The following is a 20,377-nucleotide window of genomic DNA, read 5'->3' as shown; positions in this document are numbered from 1 at the left end:
TTTGTATCGTTTTTGTTTTATTGGAAGCAAGTTGCGTGTGATCATCAGTTCACTACAAAAGGGGTTTCAACTCTTCCATCACCATCAACTACACATGGCAAGATCAGAACTATGAGGCAAATCAGAATAAAAACTTTATACAGTATAAACCACCCAGTTTTAAAAAATAAAACTGTTAAAAAAGAAACTTTGAAAGCACTGAACCAAAACAAGATCAGCGATGACGGGTAGGAGATGGACTTGTGATCTCGAGCGATGAGTCTGAAAGCCCTCCGAAACGCACACGTTTGGCTCTCGTCCACCGGCTGTAGGAGTGCAGGGACACATTACACCAGAGTCAGAACAGCTTCAGTGAGCGGAGACCGGAGCACGGGTGGGTTCGGGTTCAGTTGTCCTTTGTGATGTTCGTGTTTGTCGGTCAGCTCATCGGATCCTCTTCTGCTGTCGCGCTCGATAGATGTCGTGGATGGGAGGTGCGATGGATCCTTTGTCGTCCTCTTCGTCTGAATCGGCATTAGGCCTTTTCAAGGACTTGTTTGCAACAGCGTGGTTTTCCACAGGCCCGTTTCCTTCGCTGGTCATGTCCAACTGTTTCCCAGTGATCAACTCTACAGCAGCATCTACAGCTAGAGAGAAAGAGAGAGTGTGTGTGTGGAATTAGTGCATAATCATTACAGTTGACAACGGCATTTCATAAAATGTTAAGAACATGTATGTGGCATATTTCACCCAAAAACATGTTTTATTCATCGTGATATTATTGGAGGCATGTGTGACAATCAAGCACCCCAACCTCATTATTTTAATGCCAAACAATTCTATTAATTATTATGCAGTTAAAAATCTAACAGGGACATAAACTGCTTTTATGTTGATTTTAATTACAAAAAAGATGTTAATTAAACTACAGTAATTTTCACTTTATTAAATGAATGAGAATCTATCAAAAATACTGAGAATTATTATATTCATGAAAATTAAGCAGCTCCATTCTCATTACCATAATGCAAAAATGCAGTATATAAAAACAAAATATAAAAACTGTGTATAAAATATATAAAAGTGTCTGGAACAACTTGCATGTCATATTTTATGAAATTTTTCATTCCAAAAAAAAATAAATAAATTACTTTTTAATTACAAAAATATATTTATTATATTAGCTTTGCCATAATTTTTTACCTTAATAAAGTAAAGTAAAAAAAAAAAAAAAAAAAGTACATTTAACTAAAAAAATAATAATATCCATAATCATAATGCAAAAATACAGCATATTAAAATAAGTATTTAAAAATAAAAATATATAAAGTAGGGCTTATACAGTTCCATTTAATACACTCTAAAAATTTCTGGATTGTTTTAACCCAACTTTGGGTCAAATATGGACAAACTCAGCCATTGGGTTCCTTTTTTTAATTACATTTTTAACCCAACATTTGGGTTTGTCCATATTTGACCCAAAGTTGGGTTAAAACAACCCAGCATTTTTAGAGTGCAAGGTTGGGGTTGGTACGGTTTATAATAGTATATACATAATTCCAAATGTAAAATGTTTATTATACCTCCTTGTAATATTTATTGTACGGTTTAGGACAGCAGATGTAATGTATGTTCATCCATCATTTATTTGAGTGTCATTGTTACGGCGTAATTATACAATTAAGTACCAAGTAATATTAATTAACAGCATGTACTTACTATAGGGTTAAAGGGATACTCCACTTTTTTTTGGAAATGGGCTCATTTTATCAGTAACCAGACAGTTTCTGGTCTCATTGACTTCCATAGTAGGAAAAATATATACTATGGTACTCAATGAGACCAGAAACTGTCTGGTTACTGATATTCTTCTAAATATCAGAAAATCATCTGAATGGATTCGAAAACGGTAAAACTCAACTGTTTAACTCTGGGGGAGTGGTAAAATGAGCCAATATCCAAAAAAAAGGTTTGGTTTAGAGTTAATTGCTTATAATTATGAATAATTAACTGTGTAATGTAAGTTGTACAACTAGGACACTAAAAATAAAGCGTTACCAAAAACTACGTTACTGTAATGTTTACGTATTAAGAATCGCCAGTGAACCGGTGAGTGAGAGCAGATGATAGTAATGATACTTACTCTCTGGCAATACACATCTTCTGAGAGAATCCATCAGCTCATCTATCTGTACAAAGGGACCCTGAACACAAAAAACACACACACATGATGACACTGTCCTGTATGACACAAGTCTTGGCTGACAGTCATGAGACGGTTTGGTCTAAAGCAGGTGTTGAACTGACTGTAAAACAGCTGGGAGGAGGCAGCATCTTCATGAGGATGACAGCAGTGGGAGGGACAGGAAACACTCCTCCAGGAACAGGATGTAGTCCAGGGGCTGTCAGGAGAACATGTCACCAGACTCATCAATGCACAGCAAGACCTCAGAGTACAAGTGTGCAACTGTAGACCAGAGAGACTCAAAGTACACAGCTGGGGGTTTTAATGTTAAATGCGTGGCGTATACTCACGTGCCAGATGACGCGGCTGGAAAGGGATCATCTGGGTGGTGTCTGGTTTGGGGTACTCGGGTTTGCGGTCGGCCTCGTCTTTTTGCGCAGGAGTGGAAGGAGTGACCACCGCCTCCTGAATCAGTGCGTATTTGGCCCGGGACACGTCCTGCAAATCAGATGGAGAACGTTCAGAGGGTTGTTGTACAGCAAGGTAGTGATGTTTCCAAGGCCCCAATATAGAGCATTTCACAAGATGTAAACAACACCGGTCCAGAAACACTTCCTGTTTCAGTTTGTAACTGTTTTCTTTATTTCACATGTAAAGAAAACATCTTAACTATGTTTGTTGAACTTTTTCATTCAGTTTTAAATGTTCTGTTGGTTGTATTTTATGCCAACTTATATGTAGTGTTAAAAAACTGAAACAGGAAGTGCTTCTGGACCAGTGTTGTTTACATCTTGTGAAATGGTCTATACTTCAAATCAAAGAACAAACTGGTGTGACGCCATTTTGAACAAATTCAGGCCTAAACGAAGTTCGCTTGGAGGTTGTTTTTGCAGTGCCAAAGCAAACTTTTCATTGGCCCGTGGCGATTATGTAATAGGTTGGCGTTGCTCTGTGACTCCGCCTTCTTTGACATGGAAATCTTCTGTTCAGTCCGTTGTGGTCAGATGCGAATGAAAACATGAACACACTAGTAGTCGAACCTGAAGTTTCTGACTACGACACTGACATTGTATTTTCATGTTTAATACTATAAAGCTTCTTGCTGAAATCTATTGTATAAAGTGCTATATAAATAAACATGGCGTGACTCGACTGACTTGACAGAGCTGGTGGAAACACTAACATCGCTGATCAGATGCTTTCTCAACTGCGGTTTTCTCGCCACTGTTATTTTGTTGTGCGTTTATGGGTATTAAGAGGAAAGCATGCAGCACATATTTACATCTAAACGTCGCTCTCAGCAGTGTAGTGTGGAAAAGGCATTTCAAACTCTTAAAGGAGTAGTTCACTTTTAAAAAAACTTTTGCTGATAATTTACTCACCCCCATGTTATCCAAGATGTCCATGTCTTTCTTTCTTCAGACGAAAAGAAATTAAGGTTTTTGATAAACATTCCAGGATTTTTCTCCATATAATGGACTTCAATGGGAACCAAACGGTTCAAGGTCCAAATGAGAGTTTCAGTGCAGCTTCAAAGGGCTTTAAACGACTCCAGACGATGAATAAGAGTCTTATCTAGTGAAACGATCAGTCATTTAAAAAATAAATAAAAAACTTTAAGTTTTATAAGCACAAATGCTCGTCTTGCTCTGTTCTGTGTTGCACGTTCGTGACTCTCCTGTTCGAACTCGTTCTTTTCGTTCACTGAATAAACCAAATGACTCGAAAAAAGATTCGTTAATTTTGGCGAAATTTTGTGGTGAGCATTTGTGCTTATAAAACTTTAACTTTTTTATTTATTTTTTAAATGGCCGATCGTTTCTCTTTGAAGCTGCACAGAAACTCTCATTTGGACCTTGAACCGTTTGGTTCCCAATGAAGTCCATTATATGGAGAAAATTCTGGAATGTTTTCATTAAAAACCTTAATTTCTTTTCGACTGAAGAAAGAAAGACATGGATATCTTGGATGACATGGGGGTGAGTAAATTATCAGCAAACGTTTTTTTAAAAGTGAACTACTCCTTTAAGTGAAGAACGATAAAGAAATTTGCAGCGAGTAAATCGGGGCCTTTACAATGACAGTGAATTGAAATGACTATGTTTCCTATCGTACCTTGTAACCAAGGGCTTTGAGCTCACAGGGGGAGCAGGGATACAAATCCATGAACTTGTATCGGTCCACCAGTAGGGCCGTCTCCTTTCCCTCATATTCGTCTTTAAAGGCCATGAAACGCCTTCGCTCCACCTTCAGGATACTGGCCAAGTCCCCAATGTTGCTCTCAAAGGCCAAGAAGCGCGCCCAGATTTCCCTGTTACACAAAACCACATGTAATTGACATAACATACTAAATATTTGCTAAACAATCTCTTCTGACATGTATAGACCATTTCGCAAGATGTAAACAACACTGGTCCAGAAACACTTCCTGTTTCAGTTTAACTGTTTTCTTTATTTCACATGTAAAGAAAACATCTTAAAGATGTTTGTTTAACTTTTTGATTCAGTTTTAAATGTTCTGTTGGTTGTATTTTATCCCAGCTTTTATGTAATACTGAAACAGGAAGTGCTTCTGGACCAGTGTTGTTTACATCTTGTGAAATGGTCTATATGTATTCAGTCATAAGACAAAAAAAAAAAAAAACACACACGTACAAAGATTAATCCTATTTAATCCAATTATTTCAGATCAACACACCCCTTTTCAATCTGATCGTAATTTCATTTGAATCAAGCTCAATCGGATCGATTAAGTGAGGCTTATCTTTCCATTAATCCGTTTAATAAACGATGATTTGATTACATGTAAAGTAGTGCAAAACTTAAATGCTAAAGGGTTAGCTCACCCAAAAATGAATATTCTGTCATTATTTATCACCCTCATGTCGTTCCAAACCATAAGACTTTCATTCCCAAGCCTAAATTCAATTTGTTCATCATATAAAGCGATCTTGTCCATTCAGAAAATTTAGACTGAACCGCTCAATTCATATGGATTAGTTTTACAATCTTTTCATGAACTTTTTGAAGCATTAAAGTGTCAGTTGTGTAGCGTTCAATGAAGGGACAAAGTTCTCAGATTTCATCAAAAATATCTTCATTTATGTTTCAAAGATGAACGAAAGTCTTACGGGTTGGGAACGACATGAGGGGGAGAAATTAATGACAGAATTCCCATTTTTGGGTGAACTATCCCTTTAATAATGATTGTTAATCCTGGCTTAAAATAACAGACTTTAACCATTTTAAAGTGTGAAAAGCCCAGCAGATAGTTAGGAATGTTTAAGAGCGAATTAAAATAATTTACGTAAAATAAAAGATCAATAAAATCCCACTAACCCAGATTTCTCAGGGGAAAGACTGCCGGACGTCAGGACTCTCTCAAACAGGACTCTGGTGTTGTTGTCCTCTATGATGGAGGGAAGGGCAAACAGCTCAATAATTCATAGTCATTTTTGAAAACTCATTCCAGGCTTGTTACCTCTATTTTTTTTTGGTTTTTTTTGGTTAATAGCCTAGCAACAAGATAAACATGACTGATGTTTACTGCAAGGCAAACACCGTCTCCTAGCTATCTACTTCATAAAGCAGACGGATGGATTGTTTGGTCTGATAAGCACCAGAGTGTGTGTGTGTGTGTATAAACAGCCATCTCGAGGACGTGTCAATGAAATGCAATCTCACACCGCTTTGGCTGAAATGGTTTTTCCCTAGTGTTTACCTAACATGATACAGACTGTACGAAATGTGACAGTAGTACAGGCTTGAAAAATTGCACTGATTGTTTTGCATCAGATTAAAAGGATATTGTGAATTCACCAAACGTATGGATGACGAGAATCGAATTGTGTTCTTACCGTTCAGGTGAGAGAGGTAATCAATGTACGCCAAAATGTACTCAGGAATGTCACCGTATTTCTTCAGTCCAAGCTCAAATATCTTAAAGGCCACAGATTTGTCCTGTCGTCGAGGGAACAGTCATTCAGATAGTCGGTTTTGTGTCTGGATATTTTATTTTATTTAAAAGGCAATTTCTGAATTAAGTCATTATGATGTTGGAAGGGGAATACGTAAACTAAAATACAGGTGGTGTAACAAATGTGAAGTCTCATTATGAAAAAATGTTCATCAATTAGCCTTTGATTGAAAAAGGTTAAATAGTTTTTTCTTTCTTTAAAAGAATAGATGCACTGAATTAGTTTTATGTTTAAAATATTACTAATATTATATTTCAGTGGGGTGGAACAAATCCAGGATGCTCTCGTTGCCAATTAACAAGAAAACCATTAAAAAAAATTCAATTAGATTTTTTTTTTTTTTTACACTTGGTCATACCACCTGGCATGTTCAGTCGCGAAATCAAAACTTTCGTAAACAACAACAACAAAAAATTACTATTTTTTTTACAAAAAATTGACAGTTAATGGTATTCAATGTTCATATAAATATTTCATATTTACACCGTCGGACATTTTTTTAAGTCATGATATCGAACAGCAGTGGGGAAATACCGTTAAAGTTATTGAGCAGTTATGTATTTCATATATACAGTACTGTTCAAAGGGGTTTTTAGTCAGAAAAAGTGATACTCATATTCAGCAAGGATGCATTAATCAAATCACAGTAAATACATTTATCATTCAATTTACAAAAGCTTTCCATTTCAAATATTGTTCTTTTGATCTTTTTATTCAAAGAATCCTGAAAAAAAGTCCCTCCAAAAATATGCATCAGTTTCCACAAAACCATGAAGCAGGACAACGGTTTTCAACATAGATAACAATCAGAATGTCAGAATATCAGAATTATTTCTAAAGGAATTTCTAACCGGCACCAGACTTTTGAATGGTAGTGTCTATATAACCGAGGGTGGTGTTGATGTTACCTTGCTGCAGTAGTATTCCATCAGAGCAGCAGTGACGTACACATGATGCCGTGTGCGAAGATCCTCTCTGGCCTTCTTAAAGATGGAGCGACCGGACTTAATGCCTTCAGCTCTTCTGGCAAATTTCATGTACTGTATATAGACCTGAATGATTCAAGAATATCAAAAGGTCAGTCTCTTGTGTTAGCAGAGACAGCAAAACAAACACATTATTACTCATTAATTCTTGACTAAGCAATGTTATATTATAGGCGTCCCACATACATTCACCTAAAGGATTATTAGGAACGCCAAACTAATGACACCCTTCGCCTTCAGAACTGCCTTAATTCTAATTTAAAAACCTTTATTTCTTATTCAGTGGCGGAAACAAGCTTCATTCTACAGCAGAACTTTATTATTGACATTTTTCCATGACAGTGGAAAGCCTAGATCTTGTCTCCAAAGAGAGCTGGACTTACCAAAGTAGGGTCGATATCTTCAATCCCCAGGAGACGGTTGTATATACTATGAACCTTCTCATGCTTCATGCGACTCTGCGGATCAAGCACAGATCAATAATATGAACGGTCAAATATTGAATTGTCAGGATTTTTCTTGCCCCTTTGAAATAAAGGCCCAGTCAACGGCTTCGAACATGATTGGGAAATGTTGCGCCCCTTACCATAACTGCAAGTTTAACCTACTTATAACTAACTCAACCAGGCCTCGCACTTTTTTTGCACATGTCTTGGGCAGGAATTATTTAAATGAGCAATACTGTGACGTGTACAAAAACTCTACAATCGAGGTGTTTCAGGGAGTTCAGAAACAGAAAAAATAACTCTCTTTGGTGTGACTTTGTGCTTTTTTCAATTTGCAGACCTTTTTCACGTTCAAAGAACTAAACATAAAAATCGAAACTTTAATATACAACATATTCTGTACAAAAAGACTTGCCCATCTTGAATGACATAGTAATGCTGATAAATGCATAAATGATTTACGTATAGAAGTCCTAAAGTACAGTAGCAAAACAGCCTGTTCAATTGTGAGGTGAGGCAACAAAAAATGTTTTCTAAATTCTGACTCTTTTTGGTGCAAGACCTTGACTAACATTTGATTACACGCATAATCAAACGCATCAGTCATCATTACCTCTTCATAGTCTGCAAAAGAGAAATACAGCAACATGTTCTTCTTGAGCAGAGTTCCTATGGCACGCTCGTAGATGTTAGCCGCCTCGTCACTGAACAGCTTGGCATTGTTCATGTCCTGAATGAGGAGATCATGAATGAAAGAGAGGGATCATGGAAATGTGCATCAATTGCATGAAAAAAATATTTCAAATTTAAGCACACAAGCGCCGGCAGTAAAACAGTGTTTTATTTAAACTGATGTGCAAACCAACCCCTTTTTCGGCGAGCAGTTTGCTGGACTGTTCCAGGTATTGGGCCGCCTCGTACCAGATGTCAGGGTGATGCCCGAGAACCAGAAGGCACTGCTCAAAGGCGAACATCACTGCAAGAGACAAATAATATAGTTAGATACAGAAAATGCCTTGATTTAACAACATAAAAGCTTGTGTTTACATAATACATGTGGGTGCACAGTGTTTGATTATTTTGTATATATATAAAAATACACACATGCATGTATATTTAAGAAAAATATAATTTATTTATAAAATATGTATATATAGAATATAAAATTATATATATATACACAGTACACATATACATAAAAATATTTCTTAAATATATACAAGCATGTGTGTGTATTTAAATATAAATAAAATAATTATACACAGTGCACCCACATATATTCTGTAAACACAAACTTTTATTTTGGATGCGATTAATCGTTTGACAGCCCTAGCAATAAACAATATATACTGTGAAAAACTTTAGACCAATAAATGTGACTGGACTACTGTAGTCCAGCTAAATACAGGATTGAAGCAGCAGTTTTAACTTTCTGCTCATTATTTATGAATCTACCTCTCTTGGTGATGAGAGTCTGATCTTCGGTGCGCAGTGGGTTGCTCTTCTCCCATTGGATGTATTTCTTCCACATCTCCACCTGCTGGGCCTCCTGTGGGGAGTTCTGGGGCGGCACCGAGGGGGCGTTTCGGTCCAAACCCTTCATCACGGTCTCATACTCCTGAAAGGGATTAAAATCACACCATCAGCGTACAGAAGGAGCCGAGAGGAAAGTGACGAGAAGTCGTGACTTAAATGTTTTTGGCATCAGATAAAATAAGGCCGCGTCGTCTACATTAACCCAGATACATTTAAAAACGCATACGTTTCTTCACATTTTGGCTGTCTGTACACAAAGAGGCTTAAAAAAAACAACAACAAAAAAACCCAAATTGGCATGACAGAGAGCGAGAGAACCCTTGCGCAAGCGCAGTAAAAGTATAACCTGTGGGGAATAAGGCATTTTAAACCTTATTTTGGGGGTATTTCAGCGATTTTTATCATATTTTGCTGCTGTTTCTATACAAGCAGTTTTTATGTCACGGGGACCAGTGAAGGTGCAGTTCTGACTCTCTGCCCATTCATTTAGATAGGAGCCTGGTCTTGTTAGTCCGAAATAGCCGACCCGGAGGCTTTGCCAAGATGGCCGCCGAGTGGCAGGACCTGCCTAAAAGGACTTTGGCTTAACTCACCTTGGCTACTCTCCTGGCATTCATGTAGTCTCTGCTCCGGTCTTCAATCATCTTTTTAGCCAAGTGCACATTTATGCCCTTTATAATGGAACAAAAGCAATTTATGACAAACATAAATCGTACATACATTACAACCAAAAGCATTTCTAGCTCTGATCACAACCAATTAAGCAATAGAAATTCCTGTTCAATGTTGATTGTGCTGTACATAATATAGCTTAAAACACAAATATATGACAACTAACAAACAATTGAACGGACAATATAACTGCATCATTTATTTTAAAGAAATGGCAAACAGATAAGACACAAGTTTTGATTTAAAATCATCTAAAGTTGTGGCAATTATAATACTAACTGGCAGACTATTCCACAGTTTTGCCGCGATTACTGCTTACCAAACTGCCCTGAATCATCCTCCATGTACTCACCTCTTCATATTTGCTGTAGTCCCTCCAGAGCTGCTCAATGTTAATCATGGGGTTAACACAACCCCTCTGGTACACGCGTCTGACGGCTGTGATTCGCTGATTCTCGGCGTACGACCCCACGGCCTCTCTAGATGACACATACAGAGAGCTCGTCAAACGCCTTTCCTCCATGTATAACTTCTTTAAATGACCGTGAAACGGGTTTTGAGAATTCAAATGGTGTACTTACACGCCTTTGAGAAAATTGATGTAATCCACCCAAATCTAAGAGAAGAGTTTTAAGTTAATGTTTATGATGCCATAGGACAACCAATCAGGATTAATAAGGACAGTCAAACCCTCACCTGATAGGACATAATCTCCATCCCAATCTTATCCAAAGCAAAATCATAAGCTTGGGCCATCTTTTCCCTGTCAAAGAACGGCACATTTAAAGTCGGTTTCCAACTATACGCAACAAGAAATGTACAACTCACAATTTCCTGTGTTCAAAATGTGTTGTGATGTCAAAGTAACATTATTAAAGAACTGTCCATTTGATTTCAATAATTATATACAATAGGGCCAGAAGTCTGAGAAACTAATAAAATTCCACTCTATTATTCTTCTAATATAAATTATGTCATCAGTATTACAGAACATAAAGTTAAGAGAAAAATGAACATTTTATAATTTGGAATATCCCTCCACTATTATAATAATAATAATAATTAAACCCTAAAAATCATGTTACCCATAACTATTTGAAGTTGTTTCAATTTCTAAGAGTATCTTGTACTTCAATGGAAGCTGAAAACTGGACAGGCAATTTTCAAGGTAGTCACAAATGACTAACTGACTAATCAAATTTGAGACGATGACCTTGAAAATCTAATTTTCAAGTTCATTGACACGAATGACTAATTGACTATAATAGTTGACTGGACATGACAATTTTCAAGGTCATTGTCAAGTCTTTGATTCGTCAACCATTATAGTCAATTAGACATTTGTGACAATGATCTTGAAAACTTCAAATAGTCAACTAGAAATAGCCATAAAATAAAGAAGAATCTAAAATATTGCTTACATATTAAAGCTTATTATTTTTATAATCTAAAACCATTTCTTTTTAGATTTAAATCAAGGACCAGAACTCTCCATTTTATAATTCGATTTTAAATCCCAGACTGAATTGTGGTCTTTGAAGCCATTGTATAGAGAATATAAATAACCCTTTTCTATAGATATTGCCATTATTGATATTGCTATAGATATAAGGCAGATGATTGCTATGAAGCCATGAAATCACAATCATCTCACATACTTATAGCTGGGTAGTTTTCCTTTGGTTTCCCGGACATATGAGAGGTAGCACTTCCACAGGTCGATGTGCAGAACCTTCATTAAGCACCTTTGAAATAACTGAGCAAGAGATTGAACAGTGAACAAACCCATCTTACAGTACAGCACTTTAGCATTGATGGCGGTTGATACAAAATATATTCTAGATTTCACTTGAATCATATCAACTATACTGATGTTATAATTCTGCATTGATTTTTGGCAGATAATTTGTAATCATCGTATTACAATACCATGGTATTTTGACATAATACTGAATGTCATACACATTTACATGGTAACTTAAGAGTAGTTCGGTTTTAAAAAAAAACTTTAGCTGATAATTTACTCACCCCCATGTCATCCAAGATGTCCATGTCTTTCTTTCTTCAGTCGAAAAGAAATTAAGGTTTTTGATGAAAACATTCCAGAATTTTTCTCCATGTAATGGACTTTACTGGGAACCAAACGGTTCAAGGTCCAAATGAGAGTTTCAGTGCAAACTGTTCAAAAGGCTTTAAACGATTCCAGACGATGAATAATGGTCTTATCTAGCGAAACGATCACTCATTTTTTAAAAAAAGTTTAAGTTAAGCTCAAATGGTTGCCTTGCTCTGCTCTGTGATGTGCGTTCGTGACTCTTCTATTTGAACTTATTCATCAAAATGAACGAATATTTTCCAGCGTCAACTCGTTCATTTCGTTTGTTGAATGAACCAAAAAGATTTGTTCATTTTGATGAACGAGTTCGAACAGGAGTCACGAACGCGCATCACAGAACAGAGTAGTTGAGCTTATAAAACTTAAACTTTTTTTTTTTTTTTTTTTTATTAAATGAGCGATCGTTTCACTTGATAAGACCCTTATTCATCGTCTGAAATCGTTTAAAGCCCTTTGAACAGTTTGCACTGAAACTCTCATTTGGACCTTGAACCGTTTGGTTCCCATTGAAGTCCATTATATGGAGAAAAATCCTGGAATGTTTTCATCAAAAACCTTAATTTCTTTTCGACTGAAGAAAGAAAGACATGGACATCTTGGATGACATGGGGGTGAGTAAATTATCAGCAAAAGTTTTTTTAAAAGTGAACTACTCCTTTAAGGTAGAGCAAATAATGTCATGTTGGCATCCTGTACTTTCTCGTTTTCAGAAATAAAAGGGTCACGTGAGATATCCAGCGACTCAATATTTACCCTGTATGGCTGATGTTTTGTTGCCAAACTGCATTAACAGTGAATTACTCTCTGAAATGGGATCTAACAAACTCAGATAACGTATCCTCCACCACGCAGAATCAAATCTGGGACTTTTTTCACTCGTATTTTATTGTATGATTGCCTGTTTTCTGGATTCGGGAAAGCAAACAGGATATCTCTAGTGAAGCAGGGTGTCATTTTATTTCACTTCACCATCATCGTGTTTACTCTCCCTGAGCTTTTGAGTGGTGACTTGGATAAAGCTCAGCTTTTATGGACTTACACCTATGGATGTGTCCATCACAATAATTTCAGACAACCAATAAATTCAAAATGTGGCTTCCATGCGATAACAAATGCTTACCTTTTCAACCTTGTCATAGTTTTTAGCCTTGATCTGTGGACACATTGTAAAACCAATATTATTATATAAAAAAAAAAGTCAGGATCAAGACCAAGTTGCTCCACACGCATGCACACACAACCCTTTTGAGGTCAACGATGTGACATTCACACAACCCTGCATAATATGGTGTCAGTTGTATGACTGTCCTCCTCTATTAACTGCATACAGTCACAAGATTCACTAGCTAGTTTGAAGAATGACTCATTTCATGTGCGTATGAAAGCTGCAAATGGTGTAATGGATATTTTCCAGACAAGACATAACCCTAGTCTCAGAATAAAATGCATGTTTGAGCTGTTTTAACTGGAAGCAACTTGCCGACATATCTTAAAATATACCAGTGCCATTGTTTAATCTCAAGATGCACACCTGTAACGTTTTTTCCCCCAAAGCTACTAATCTAAGCTGTCTATGAAACCAGGCCATTATGTATTGCATTGCTTTTTGGAGCGCAAAACCCTAGAAAAGATTTAACATTTAAGGTTGCATCTGAAGGTTTTTATGAAGCAGTTGTGGCAAAGAAAAAGCAACTTCTATAAGAGTTTAGCATGCGTCAAAAATGAAACGTTACACGTAGACATTTACAATCATTTAAAACAGGTTTTCTTAAAGGAGTAGTTCACTTAAAAATGTTTTGCTGATAATTTACTCACCCCCATGTCATCCAAGATGTCCATGTCTTTCTTTCTTCAGTCGAAAAGAAATTAAGGTTTTTGATAAACATTCCAGGATTTTCTCCATATAATGGACTTCATTGGGAACCAAACGGTTCAAGGTCCAAATGAGAGTTTCAGTGCAGCTTCAAAGGTCTTTAAACGACGCCAGACGATGAATAAGGGTCTTATCCAGCAAAACGATCAGTCATTTAAAAAATAAATAAATAAGTTTAAGTTTTATAAGCACAAATGCTCGCCTTGCTCTGGTCTGTGATGAACATTCGTGACTCTCCTTTTCAAACTCATTCATCTTTTTTTGAGTCATGACTCGAAGGGTCCTAGATAAGTCCCTTATTCATCGCCTGGTGTCGTTTAAAGCCCTTTGAAGCTGCACTGAAACTCTCATTTGGACCTTGAACTGTTTGGTTCCCATTGAAGTCCATTATATGGAGAAAATCCTGGAATGTTTATTAAAAACCTAAATTTCTTTTCGACTGAAGAAAGAAAGTCATGGACATCTTGGATGACATGGGGGTGAGTAAATTATCAGCAAAACTTTTTTTTTTTTTTTTAATTAACTATTCCTTTAAGATGATTTCTCTTATTCACCAACTTCCTTTGAGAAACACAAATCGATTTAGCAGAAGTTGCTATTTTGAGGGAAATTGTTTAAGTGTGATCACCATTTATTAATTTTGCAGGAAAATCTGAACTTAAAATAAATATTTTGCTGAATAAGAGCCATAAACAACAACATTGCTATAATGTGTATTAATAGAATTTAAAAAACGACAAGAAACCAATTTCTCACCACTAAGACAAACAGAAATGAAACTTCAGGGCTCACCAAAAATGATTTTTCTCTGCTGGTGCGCCACAAATATAAAAAATAACTACATCCAGCACCATATTTTAATATGCGTCAGAAATAATATAGCACTAAGCCACCACAAAAAAAAACTATAAATGTACATAAGCACCATAACAGCTATAGACTAAAACACGTGTTGAATTTGTTTGTAACCAATTTGAAGTGAAGCTCTTAAGTCGATCATCAATCATTGGGGCAATTCCCATAAATCATCTTTTATTACCCAGCTACCATGGTAACACTAATCAGCATGATTTGCAACAAGTGTTCAATAAATAATTTCATATTTTAAAACCATAATATTAAGGGATGCATGATTTAGTGCTGGACTGATAGGGAAAGTGACAGTTCTGGTAACCGGCCTGAACCTCGCACTGACCGAGTCATGCACTTAAATGATAAAATATGAATACAATTTAAGGCAACAGCACATCATGTATTCCAGAGGACAAAAAGCAGGTGAATGTGAACATTCTCCCAAGTATTCAAAGATCTTATACTCACTGGAGTCTTCCAGTGGTATTGAGATTGCAATGTTCTTAAGAGCTCAAATGTATCTTGAGGAAAGTATTTGTTAGATGGGGACAGGGATTAAATAATCCCATTTAAAAAAGAAATAGATTACCAGTATATGCAAACAGGGATTGATGCATTTTCACTGATTACACTATAAGAGGTGAAGTCAGATTTTTACTGAATGAGTCGTTCATTCTAAAATCGATTTTCTGTGCACTCTATGGTAGTACTTTTGTAAGCCCTTTGTCCACCGCTGTCCCTAAATAGCAGTAAAACAGGACAACCTGCAAAGAGTTAAAGCTCTCCTGTAGCTCAAACAATAGAGCGTTGGCGCTTGCAACGCAATGGTCATGGGTTCGATTCCCAGAGAAAACAAGAACTGAGAAGAATGTAGATGTGTGCCTTGAAATCCAATGCAAGTCACTTTGGATAAAATATTGTGCATAAAGCATAAATGTCATTACATAATAGGACTAAGCGTGCGATGTTATCATTAAAGGGATTGTTTACTTAAATTAAACGTCATATGATTATGTCATAACAAACCTGTATGATTTACTTTCTTCTGTGGAACACACACAAGAGATATTTTAAAGAATGTTTAAACCGTTTCAAAATTCATACAATGAAAGTAAATGGGGTCCAAAACAACACTGGTCCTCATTCACTTTTACTGTACAGATTTTTGTTTTCAAAAGGTCATCTTTGTTCAACAGAAGAAAAAAAAAAATCAAACAGGTTTCTAACGATATGAGGGTGAGTAAACGCTGACAGATATCTCTCATTAAGGCCATTTCAGATTAGCTCTGTGGTTCTTTGTGACATTAAAGGAGTACGATAGTTCACTTTAAAAAAAAAAATGTTTGCTGATAATTTACTCACCCCCATGTCATCCAAGACATCCATGTCATTCTTTCTTCCGTCAAAAAGAAATTAAGGTTTTTGATAAACATTCCAGGATTTTTCTCCATATAATGGGCTTCAATGGGAACCAAACGGTTCAAGGTCCAAAAGACAATTTCAGTGCAAACTGCAAACTGTTCAAAGGGCTTTAAACGATTACAGACGATGAATACGGGACTTATCAAGTGAAACGATCGATTGTGTAAAAAAAAAAAACAAAGTTTAAGTTTTATAAGCTCAAATGCTCGCCTTGCTCTGTTCTGTGATGAGCATTCGTGACTCTCCTATTCGGACTCGTTCATCAAAATGAACGAATCTTTTCGTTCATTGAATGAACCAAATGACACGATAAAAAAAAAAGATCCATTCATTTTGATTTTCACGTCTGAAATCGTTTAAAGCCCTTTGAACAGTTTGCAATGATACTGTCTTTTGGACTTTGAACCGTTTGGTTCCCATTGAAGTCCATTATATGGAGAAAAATCCTGGAATGTTTTCATCAAAAACCTTAATTTCTTTTCAACTGAAGAAAGAAAGACATGGACATCTTGGATGACATGGGGGTGAGTAAATTATCAGCAAATGTTTTTTTTAAAAGTGAACTATGCCTTTAAATCGAATTAATAACACTGAGGTCAGCTGAGAGAGGTTGTTGGCAGTGTGTCCACTGTGTGCTCCAGGGCAAATGGTGATAGACTGACATACTTAACCAAACCACCCAACAGCTCCAAACGAAATCAAAACTCAGCATGACAGAGTGCGAGTCGCTGAGGGACATGATCACTGTGGTACTGCCGTCTCCTTGCCACGGACACACGCATGCACGCACACTCACTGACACAAGATTACAATGAATGCACATTACAACGACAAGCCAAACTTGTTAAAGTGCATTTTATTACGGTAGGGGTAAAAAAAAAAAAAACAGTTTTGACTAAGGGTTGAGAAGCTTGAATGAGAATTAAATAATGATTGGAAATGGTCAATCATACTCAAATCCAGAACTGGTGCATAAACACCTAGGCTACAATTGATGAATCAAAATAAATGATTTTTCAGACCCATTACACTTTTGATTGAAATTCAGATGACAACAAATAAAGGTTGATTAGCAAGAACTCACAATTTGGCAACTGAAATAAATATTAAATTACATCCACAGCTCTCCAATTAATTTATCCATGGCACGGTCTGTTTTTTAGAGAGGAAATTATTTTGTAATTGCAGCTCCAATTCTAACTAACCCTTCAATAAGCTCAACTAATTAGTCCAGCTTTACAAAACATCCCACGGACAGGAGGAGAATTCAGTAATTATCAATAAAATGTGCTCAAAGTGATAAAAATGGATGGAAAATTATTATTACGTGTGCTGAAATTAATTGATATTCTCTACACTTTTGGACGCAGAAATGATTAATAATTGAAGCCTGCAAATCAGAATTCTTTTCAAGAGAAAAATAATAATTTGAAAGTGATTACCAATGTGAGTAAACAGAAACACAAGTACAAGTTTAACATTATCTTAACCGATATTATACATGTTCATTTGGGAATGAGGCCGGAGATATTTGGATGCCAAGTTGCAAAGGCAGGATTGGTCAGTAATGTTATAGGGCGGGGCTTAGCAAAGGGTCAAATGTAACGATCAATTAAGCATAAATAGAGAGAGAGAGAGAGAGAGAGAAAAAAAAAATTCACAACTAGCCTCCACCAAAAAGTTGTAAGAGTATATTTAAAAAAAAAAAAATTATATTTAATTTGTTTTAGCGATGTTGAATCATTTATACCCAGAAAATGATTTGTCAATATAAAGAGCAAAAAAAAGAAGACCAAAAACCTAACCATTTAAGTGACTACACTTGTTAAGTTAGTTGAATGTAAATGTGCATCTAAATGTTACTTGTAAGATACTTACCATTATAATCTGTCCCTAAACTGCGCTCATGCATATAAACACCCTATCATACCCGTTTCATATTCACATTTAGAAATAATCTAATAGTAAATCTAAGAGAACGTGAGCATGTGCTGCATCGTGTGGTGCAAGTGTTTACTTGTAAAATACCGTAAAATTCGCCTCAGGGTTTAGAAAAACTAGACTTTGTTGATGTGTGGACTACTGTGCATGCTGGACTACAACTGACATGTATAATATGGAATGAGGGACAAGTGAATTAGACGCTAGTATGGAGCAAATCTTGAATAATTAATTACAAACAAACCACAACAACCTCAAAGAAATGACACAGGAGGCAAGAAATTGACACAAGTAATAAAGGCTAAAGCACTCCAATACCATTAAAATTGTTTTAATGCTGTTGCAGATAAAACATGCAACAATATCACCTCATAAAACTGCAAAGTATAAGGAAAAGAATGACTTGAGAACCTCTAAATGATACAAGCTATGAGAGTTTCCCTTGACGCCCTGCGATTATTGTGCACTGCTGGTGTTGTGTGAATATCACATTGTTGATCAAAATGGGGAGAAGCATTGTCATGCACAGATATGAAAAAATGTCATTAAATTAAAATAAAGTTTAACCTCGGCTTCAATGTATAGTTTCCAGAATCTGCCCGAACTGGGAAACTGGGCGACAAGTCGCTCATATGTCTTCCTTGCTTTGTCTATGGGTTGATTCTAAAAGAAGTAAAATTCATTTACATACACAATTATAACGTACGTCCCAAAGACCGTTTACATGAAACAGCGTCAGATTTGCCCTCCCGTCCCCTCCCAAAACATGTTACCCCCGGGTAGAAAGGAATGCAACCCTGCGTCACTAAACCTGTGCTTCACGAATCAGTATGCTCCAAGCGTCGAGGTCATATGGGTTTTCTTCCAACTTCTTCTCTGCTTTCTTCACCTTCTCTGGGATGTACTCTGCTGCCTGTTGAGGAGAAACGAAACAGCAAATGTGAAACCAGATTATCCAGATTATCAAAATAGGAAAGTGCTAGTGCACTTTCCTATTTTGGATTTATAACCATAAGCTAAACATCAATGGTTCTCCATCTAAAGCATATTAGGAATTGTGCGGTGTACTTGAAATATAGCTGTGATTCTGTTGCGTTTAACAACTTTCATAGACGGCATTTTGACAATCAAGTCATTGTAATATACTAAAGGATAAACAATCTTGTTTTTTGTAGTAAACTAGATAAAGTTTGTCAGACAAACTACGATGCTGGGTCAAGAAAAGTATGAGTGTAAAGTACTTTTAAAATCTTAAAGTTTGCTGTTAATTAGCTTTAAGTTTGAATGTTTTTAATTGGTAGCCTAGAATTTGAAGTTATGAGATTGTGTGGAGGGTAGGGTGTTGCTAAGCAGGGTAACGTTAGTTGCTTGGAGGTTGCTATGTGGTTACTAGGGTTTTCTAGGTGGTTGTTATAGTGGCTGAATGTTGCTAGGAGGTTGTTAGGGTGTTATAATTGGTTTCTGGTCAACCCTTTCAAGAAAATCTTCAGTTTGGTTAGAGAAGACGCATCAACCCGAGTCTGAAGGTTTTGTCCGAGTTTGCTTTAGGAGATGTTCATGTTGCGGTCAATACTTTTTTTTTTTAAAGAAAATAAGTTTAAATAGAATAATAATAGTACGTTGGCTTTCTCAAGCCTACATAATAAATCTGAACATTGTTATTAACAATAATAGAGGTAAAAAAAAAAATCAATGGCATCGTGGTGTGTCGTGCTTCAGTCATACAATCGACAGCACCTAACGTTAAGCAACAGCATTACGTCAACACTCGTCTTTCCTTCTACCTCAGATGTTTTATCACGAATTAATCAGAGCAGAACAACAACTACACAAACACTCGACGCATACCGTGAGAGGCGTGTAATAAACCTTTAAACATCGACAGCATCCTGCTTTAGGAGCAAGCTCAACAGCTAGGCCGCAAACACGAGCACTTGATTTCCAACACCCCACAACCCACATATGTCTTTACTTTACCTGGTCCGGTGGGGTTTCGGTGGACATGATGGAATATGAGTGCGATCCGAGCAAAGGAACGTCGACTGCTCTAATATCACAAATAACCGCAGACTGTGACTAATATTGCAGCATTGTTTATATGTGCAGACTCTTTGTACGGCCGCTCGCCTCTCACCGCGCACTAAAATGGCAGCAGCGTGAATTAGTCGTTGAGCCACGCCCACAGAAACCTACTCATTTCAAAATAAAGGTCACTACAACAGTAGTAAATAATTGTAATAATAACAATAGTAATATATGTACAGATTAAAATCAAAAGAAAATAATATTTTTGTATGTTCAGTGTTATTTAATATTTACTTTTAATAGAATTTAGTGATGGCCTTGTGAAATCACTAAAAGTAGTAAAGCTGTGAGATCAATCGCTTTTTTA

General features: G+C 36.4%; 1 protein-coding gene across 1 annotated transcript; it reads right to left on the bottom strand.

Annotated features, from left to right (window-relative positions):
- Positions 1-20,130, bottom strand: cstf3 (cleavage stimulation factor subunit 3). The gene is made up of 21 exons (XM_039647503.2): positions 19,963-20,130; positions 18,797-18,898; positions 18,553-18,648; positions 13,018-13,050; positions 11,440-11,537; positions 10,478-10,544; positions 10,363-10,397; positions 10,134-10,260; positions 9,703-9,780; positions 9,029-9,191; positions 8,440-8,549; positions 8,187-8,303; positions 7,511-7,585; positions 7,050-7,193; positions 6,022-6,124; positions 5,504-5,573; positions 4,280-4,475; positions 2,515-2,662; positions 2,287-2,381; positions 2,123-2,183; positions 1-626 (listed from the first exon to the last, which is right to left on the bottom strand). Exons 1-21 carry the CDS (start codon positions 19,987-19,989, stop codon positions 424-426), a joined length of 2,148 nt encoding a protein of 715 aa, XP_039503437.1. The 5' UTR covers positions 19,990-20,130; the 3' UTR covers positions 1-423.
- Between the last annotated feature and the right edge of the window lie 247 nt (positions 20,131-20,377).

This window comes from Pimephales promelas, chromosome 10 (assembly GCF_988280905.1).
Source record: "Pimephales promelas chromosome 10, fPimPro1.hap1.1, whole genome shotgun sequence".
Taxonomy (NCBI): domain Eukaryota; kingdom Metazoa; phylum Chordata; class Actinopteri; order Cypriniformes; family Leuciscidae; genus Pimephales; species Pimephales promelas.
Note: the sequence above shows the minus strand (reverse complement) of the source record. Positions and strands in the feature narration are given on the sequence as shown.

Bases quoted from the DNA above. Each gene is read 5' to 3' on its own strand.
- cstf3 (XM_039647503.2), bottom strand. From the start codon at position 19,989: ATGTCCACCGAAACCCCACCGGACCAG. The intron at 18,899-19,962 runs GTAAAGTAAAGA...TCTCCTCAACAG, and splicing joins CCGAAACCCCACCGGACCAG to GCAGCAGAGTACATCCCAGA. The intron at 8,550-9,028 runs GTAGATTCATAA...TGTCTCTTGCAG, and splicing joins GACTCTCATCACCAAGAGAG to TGATGTTCGCCTTTGAGCAG.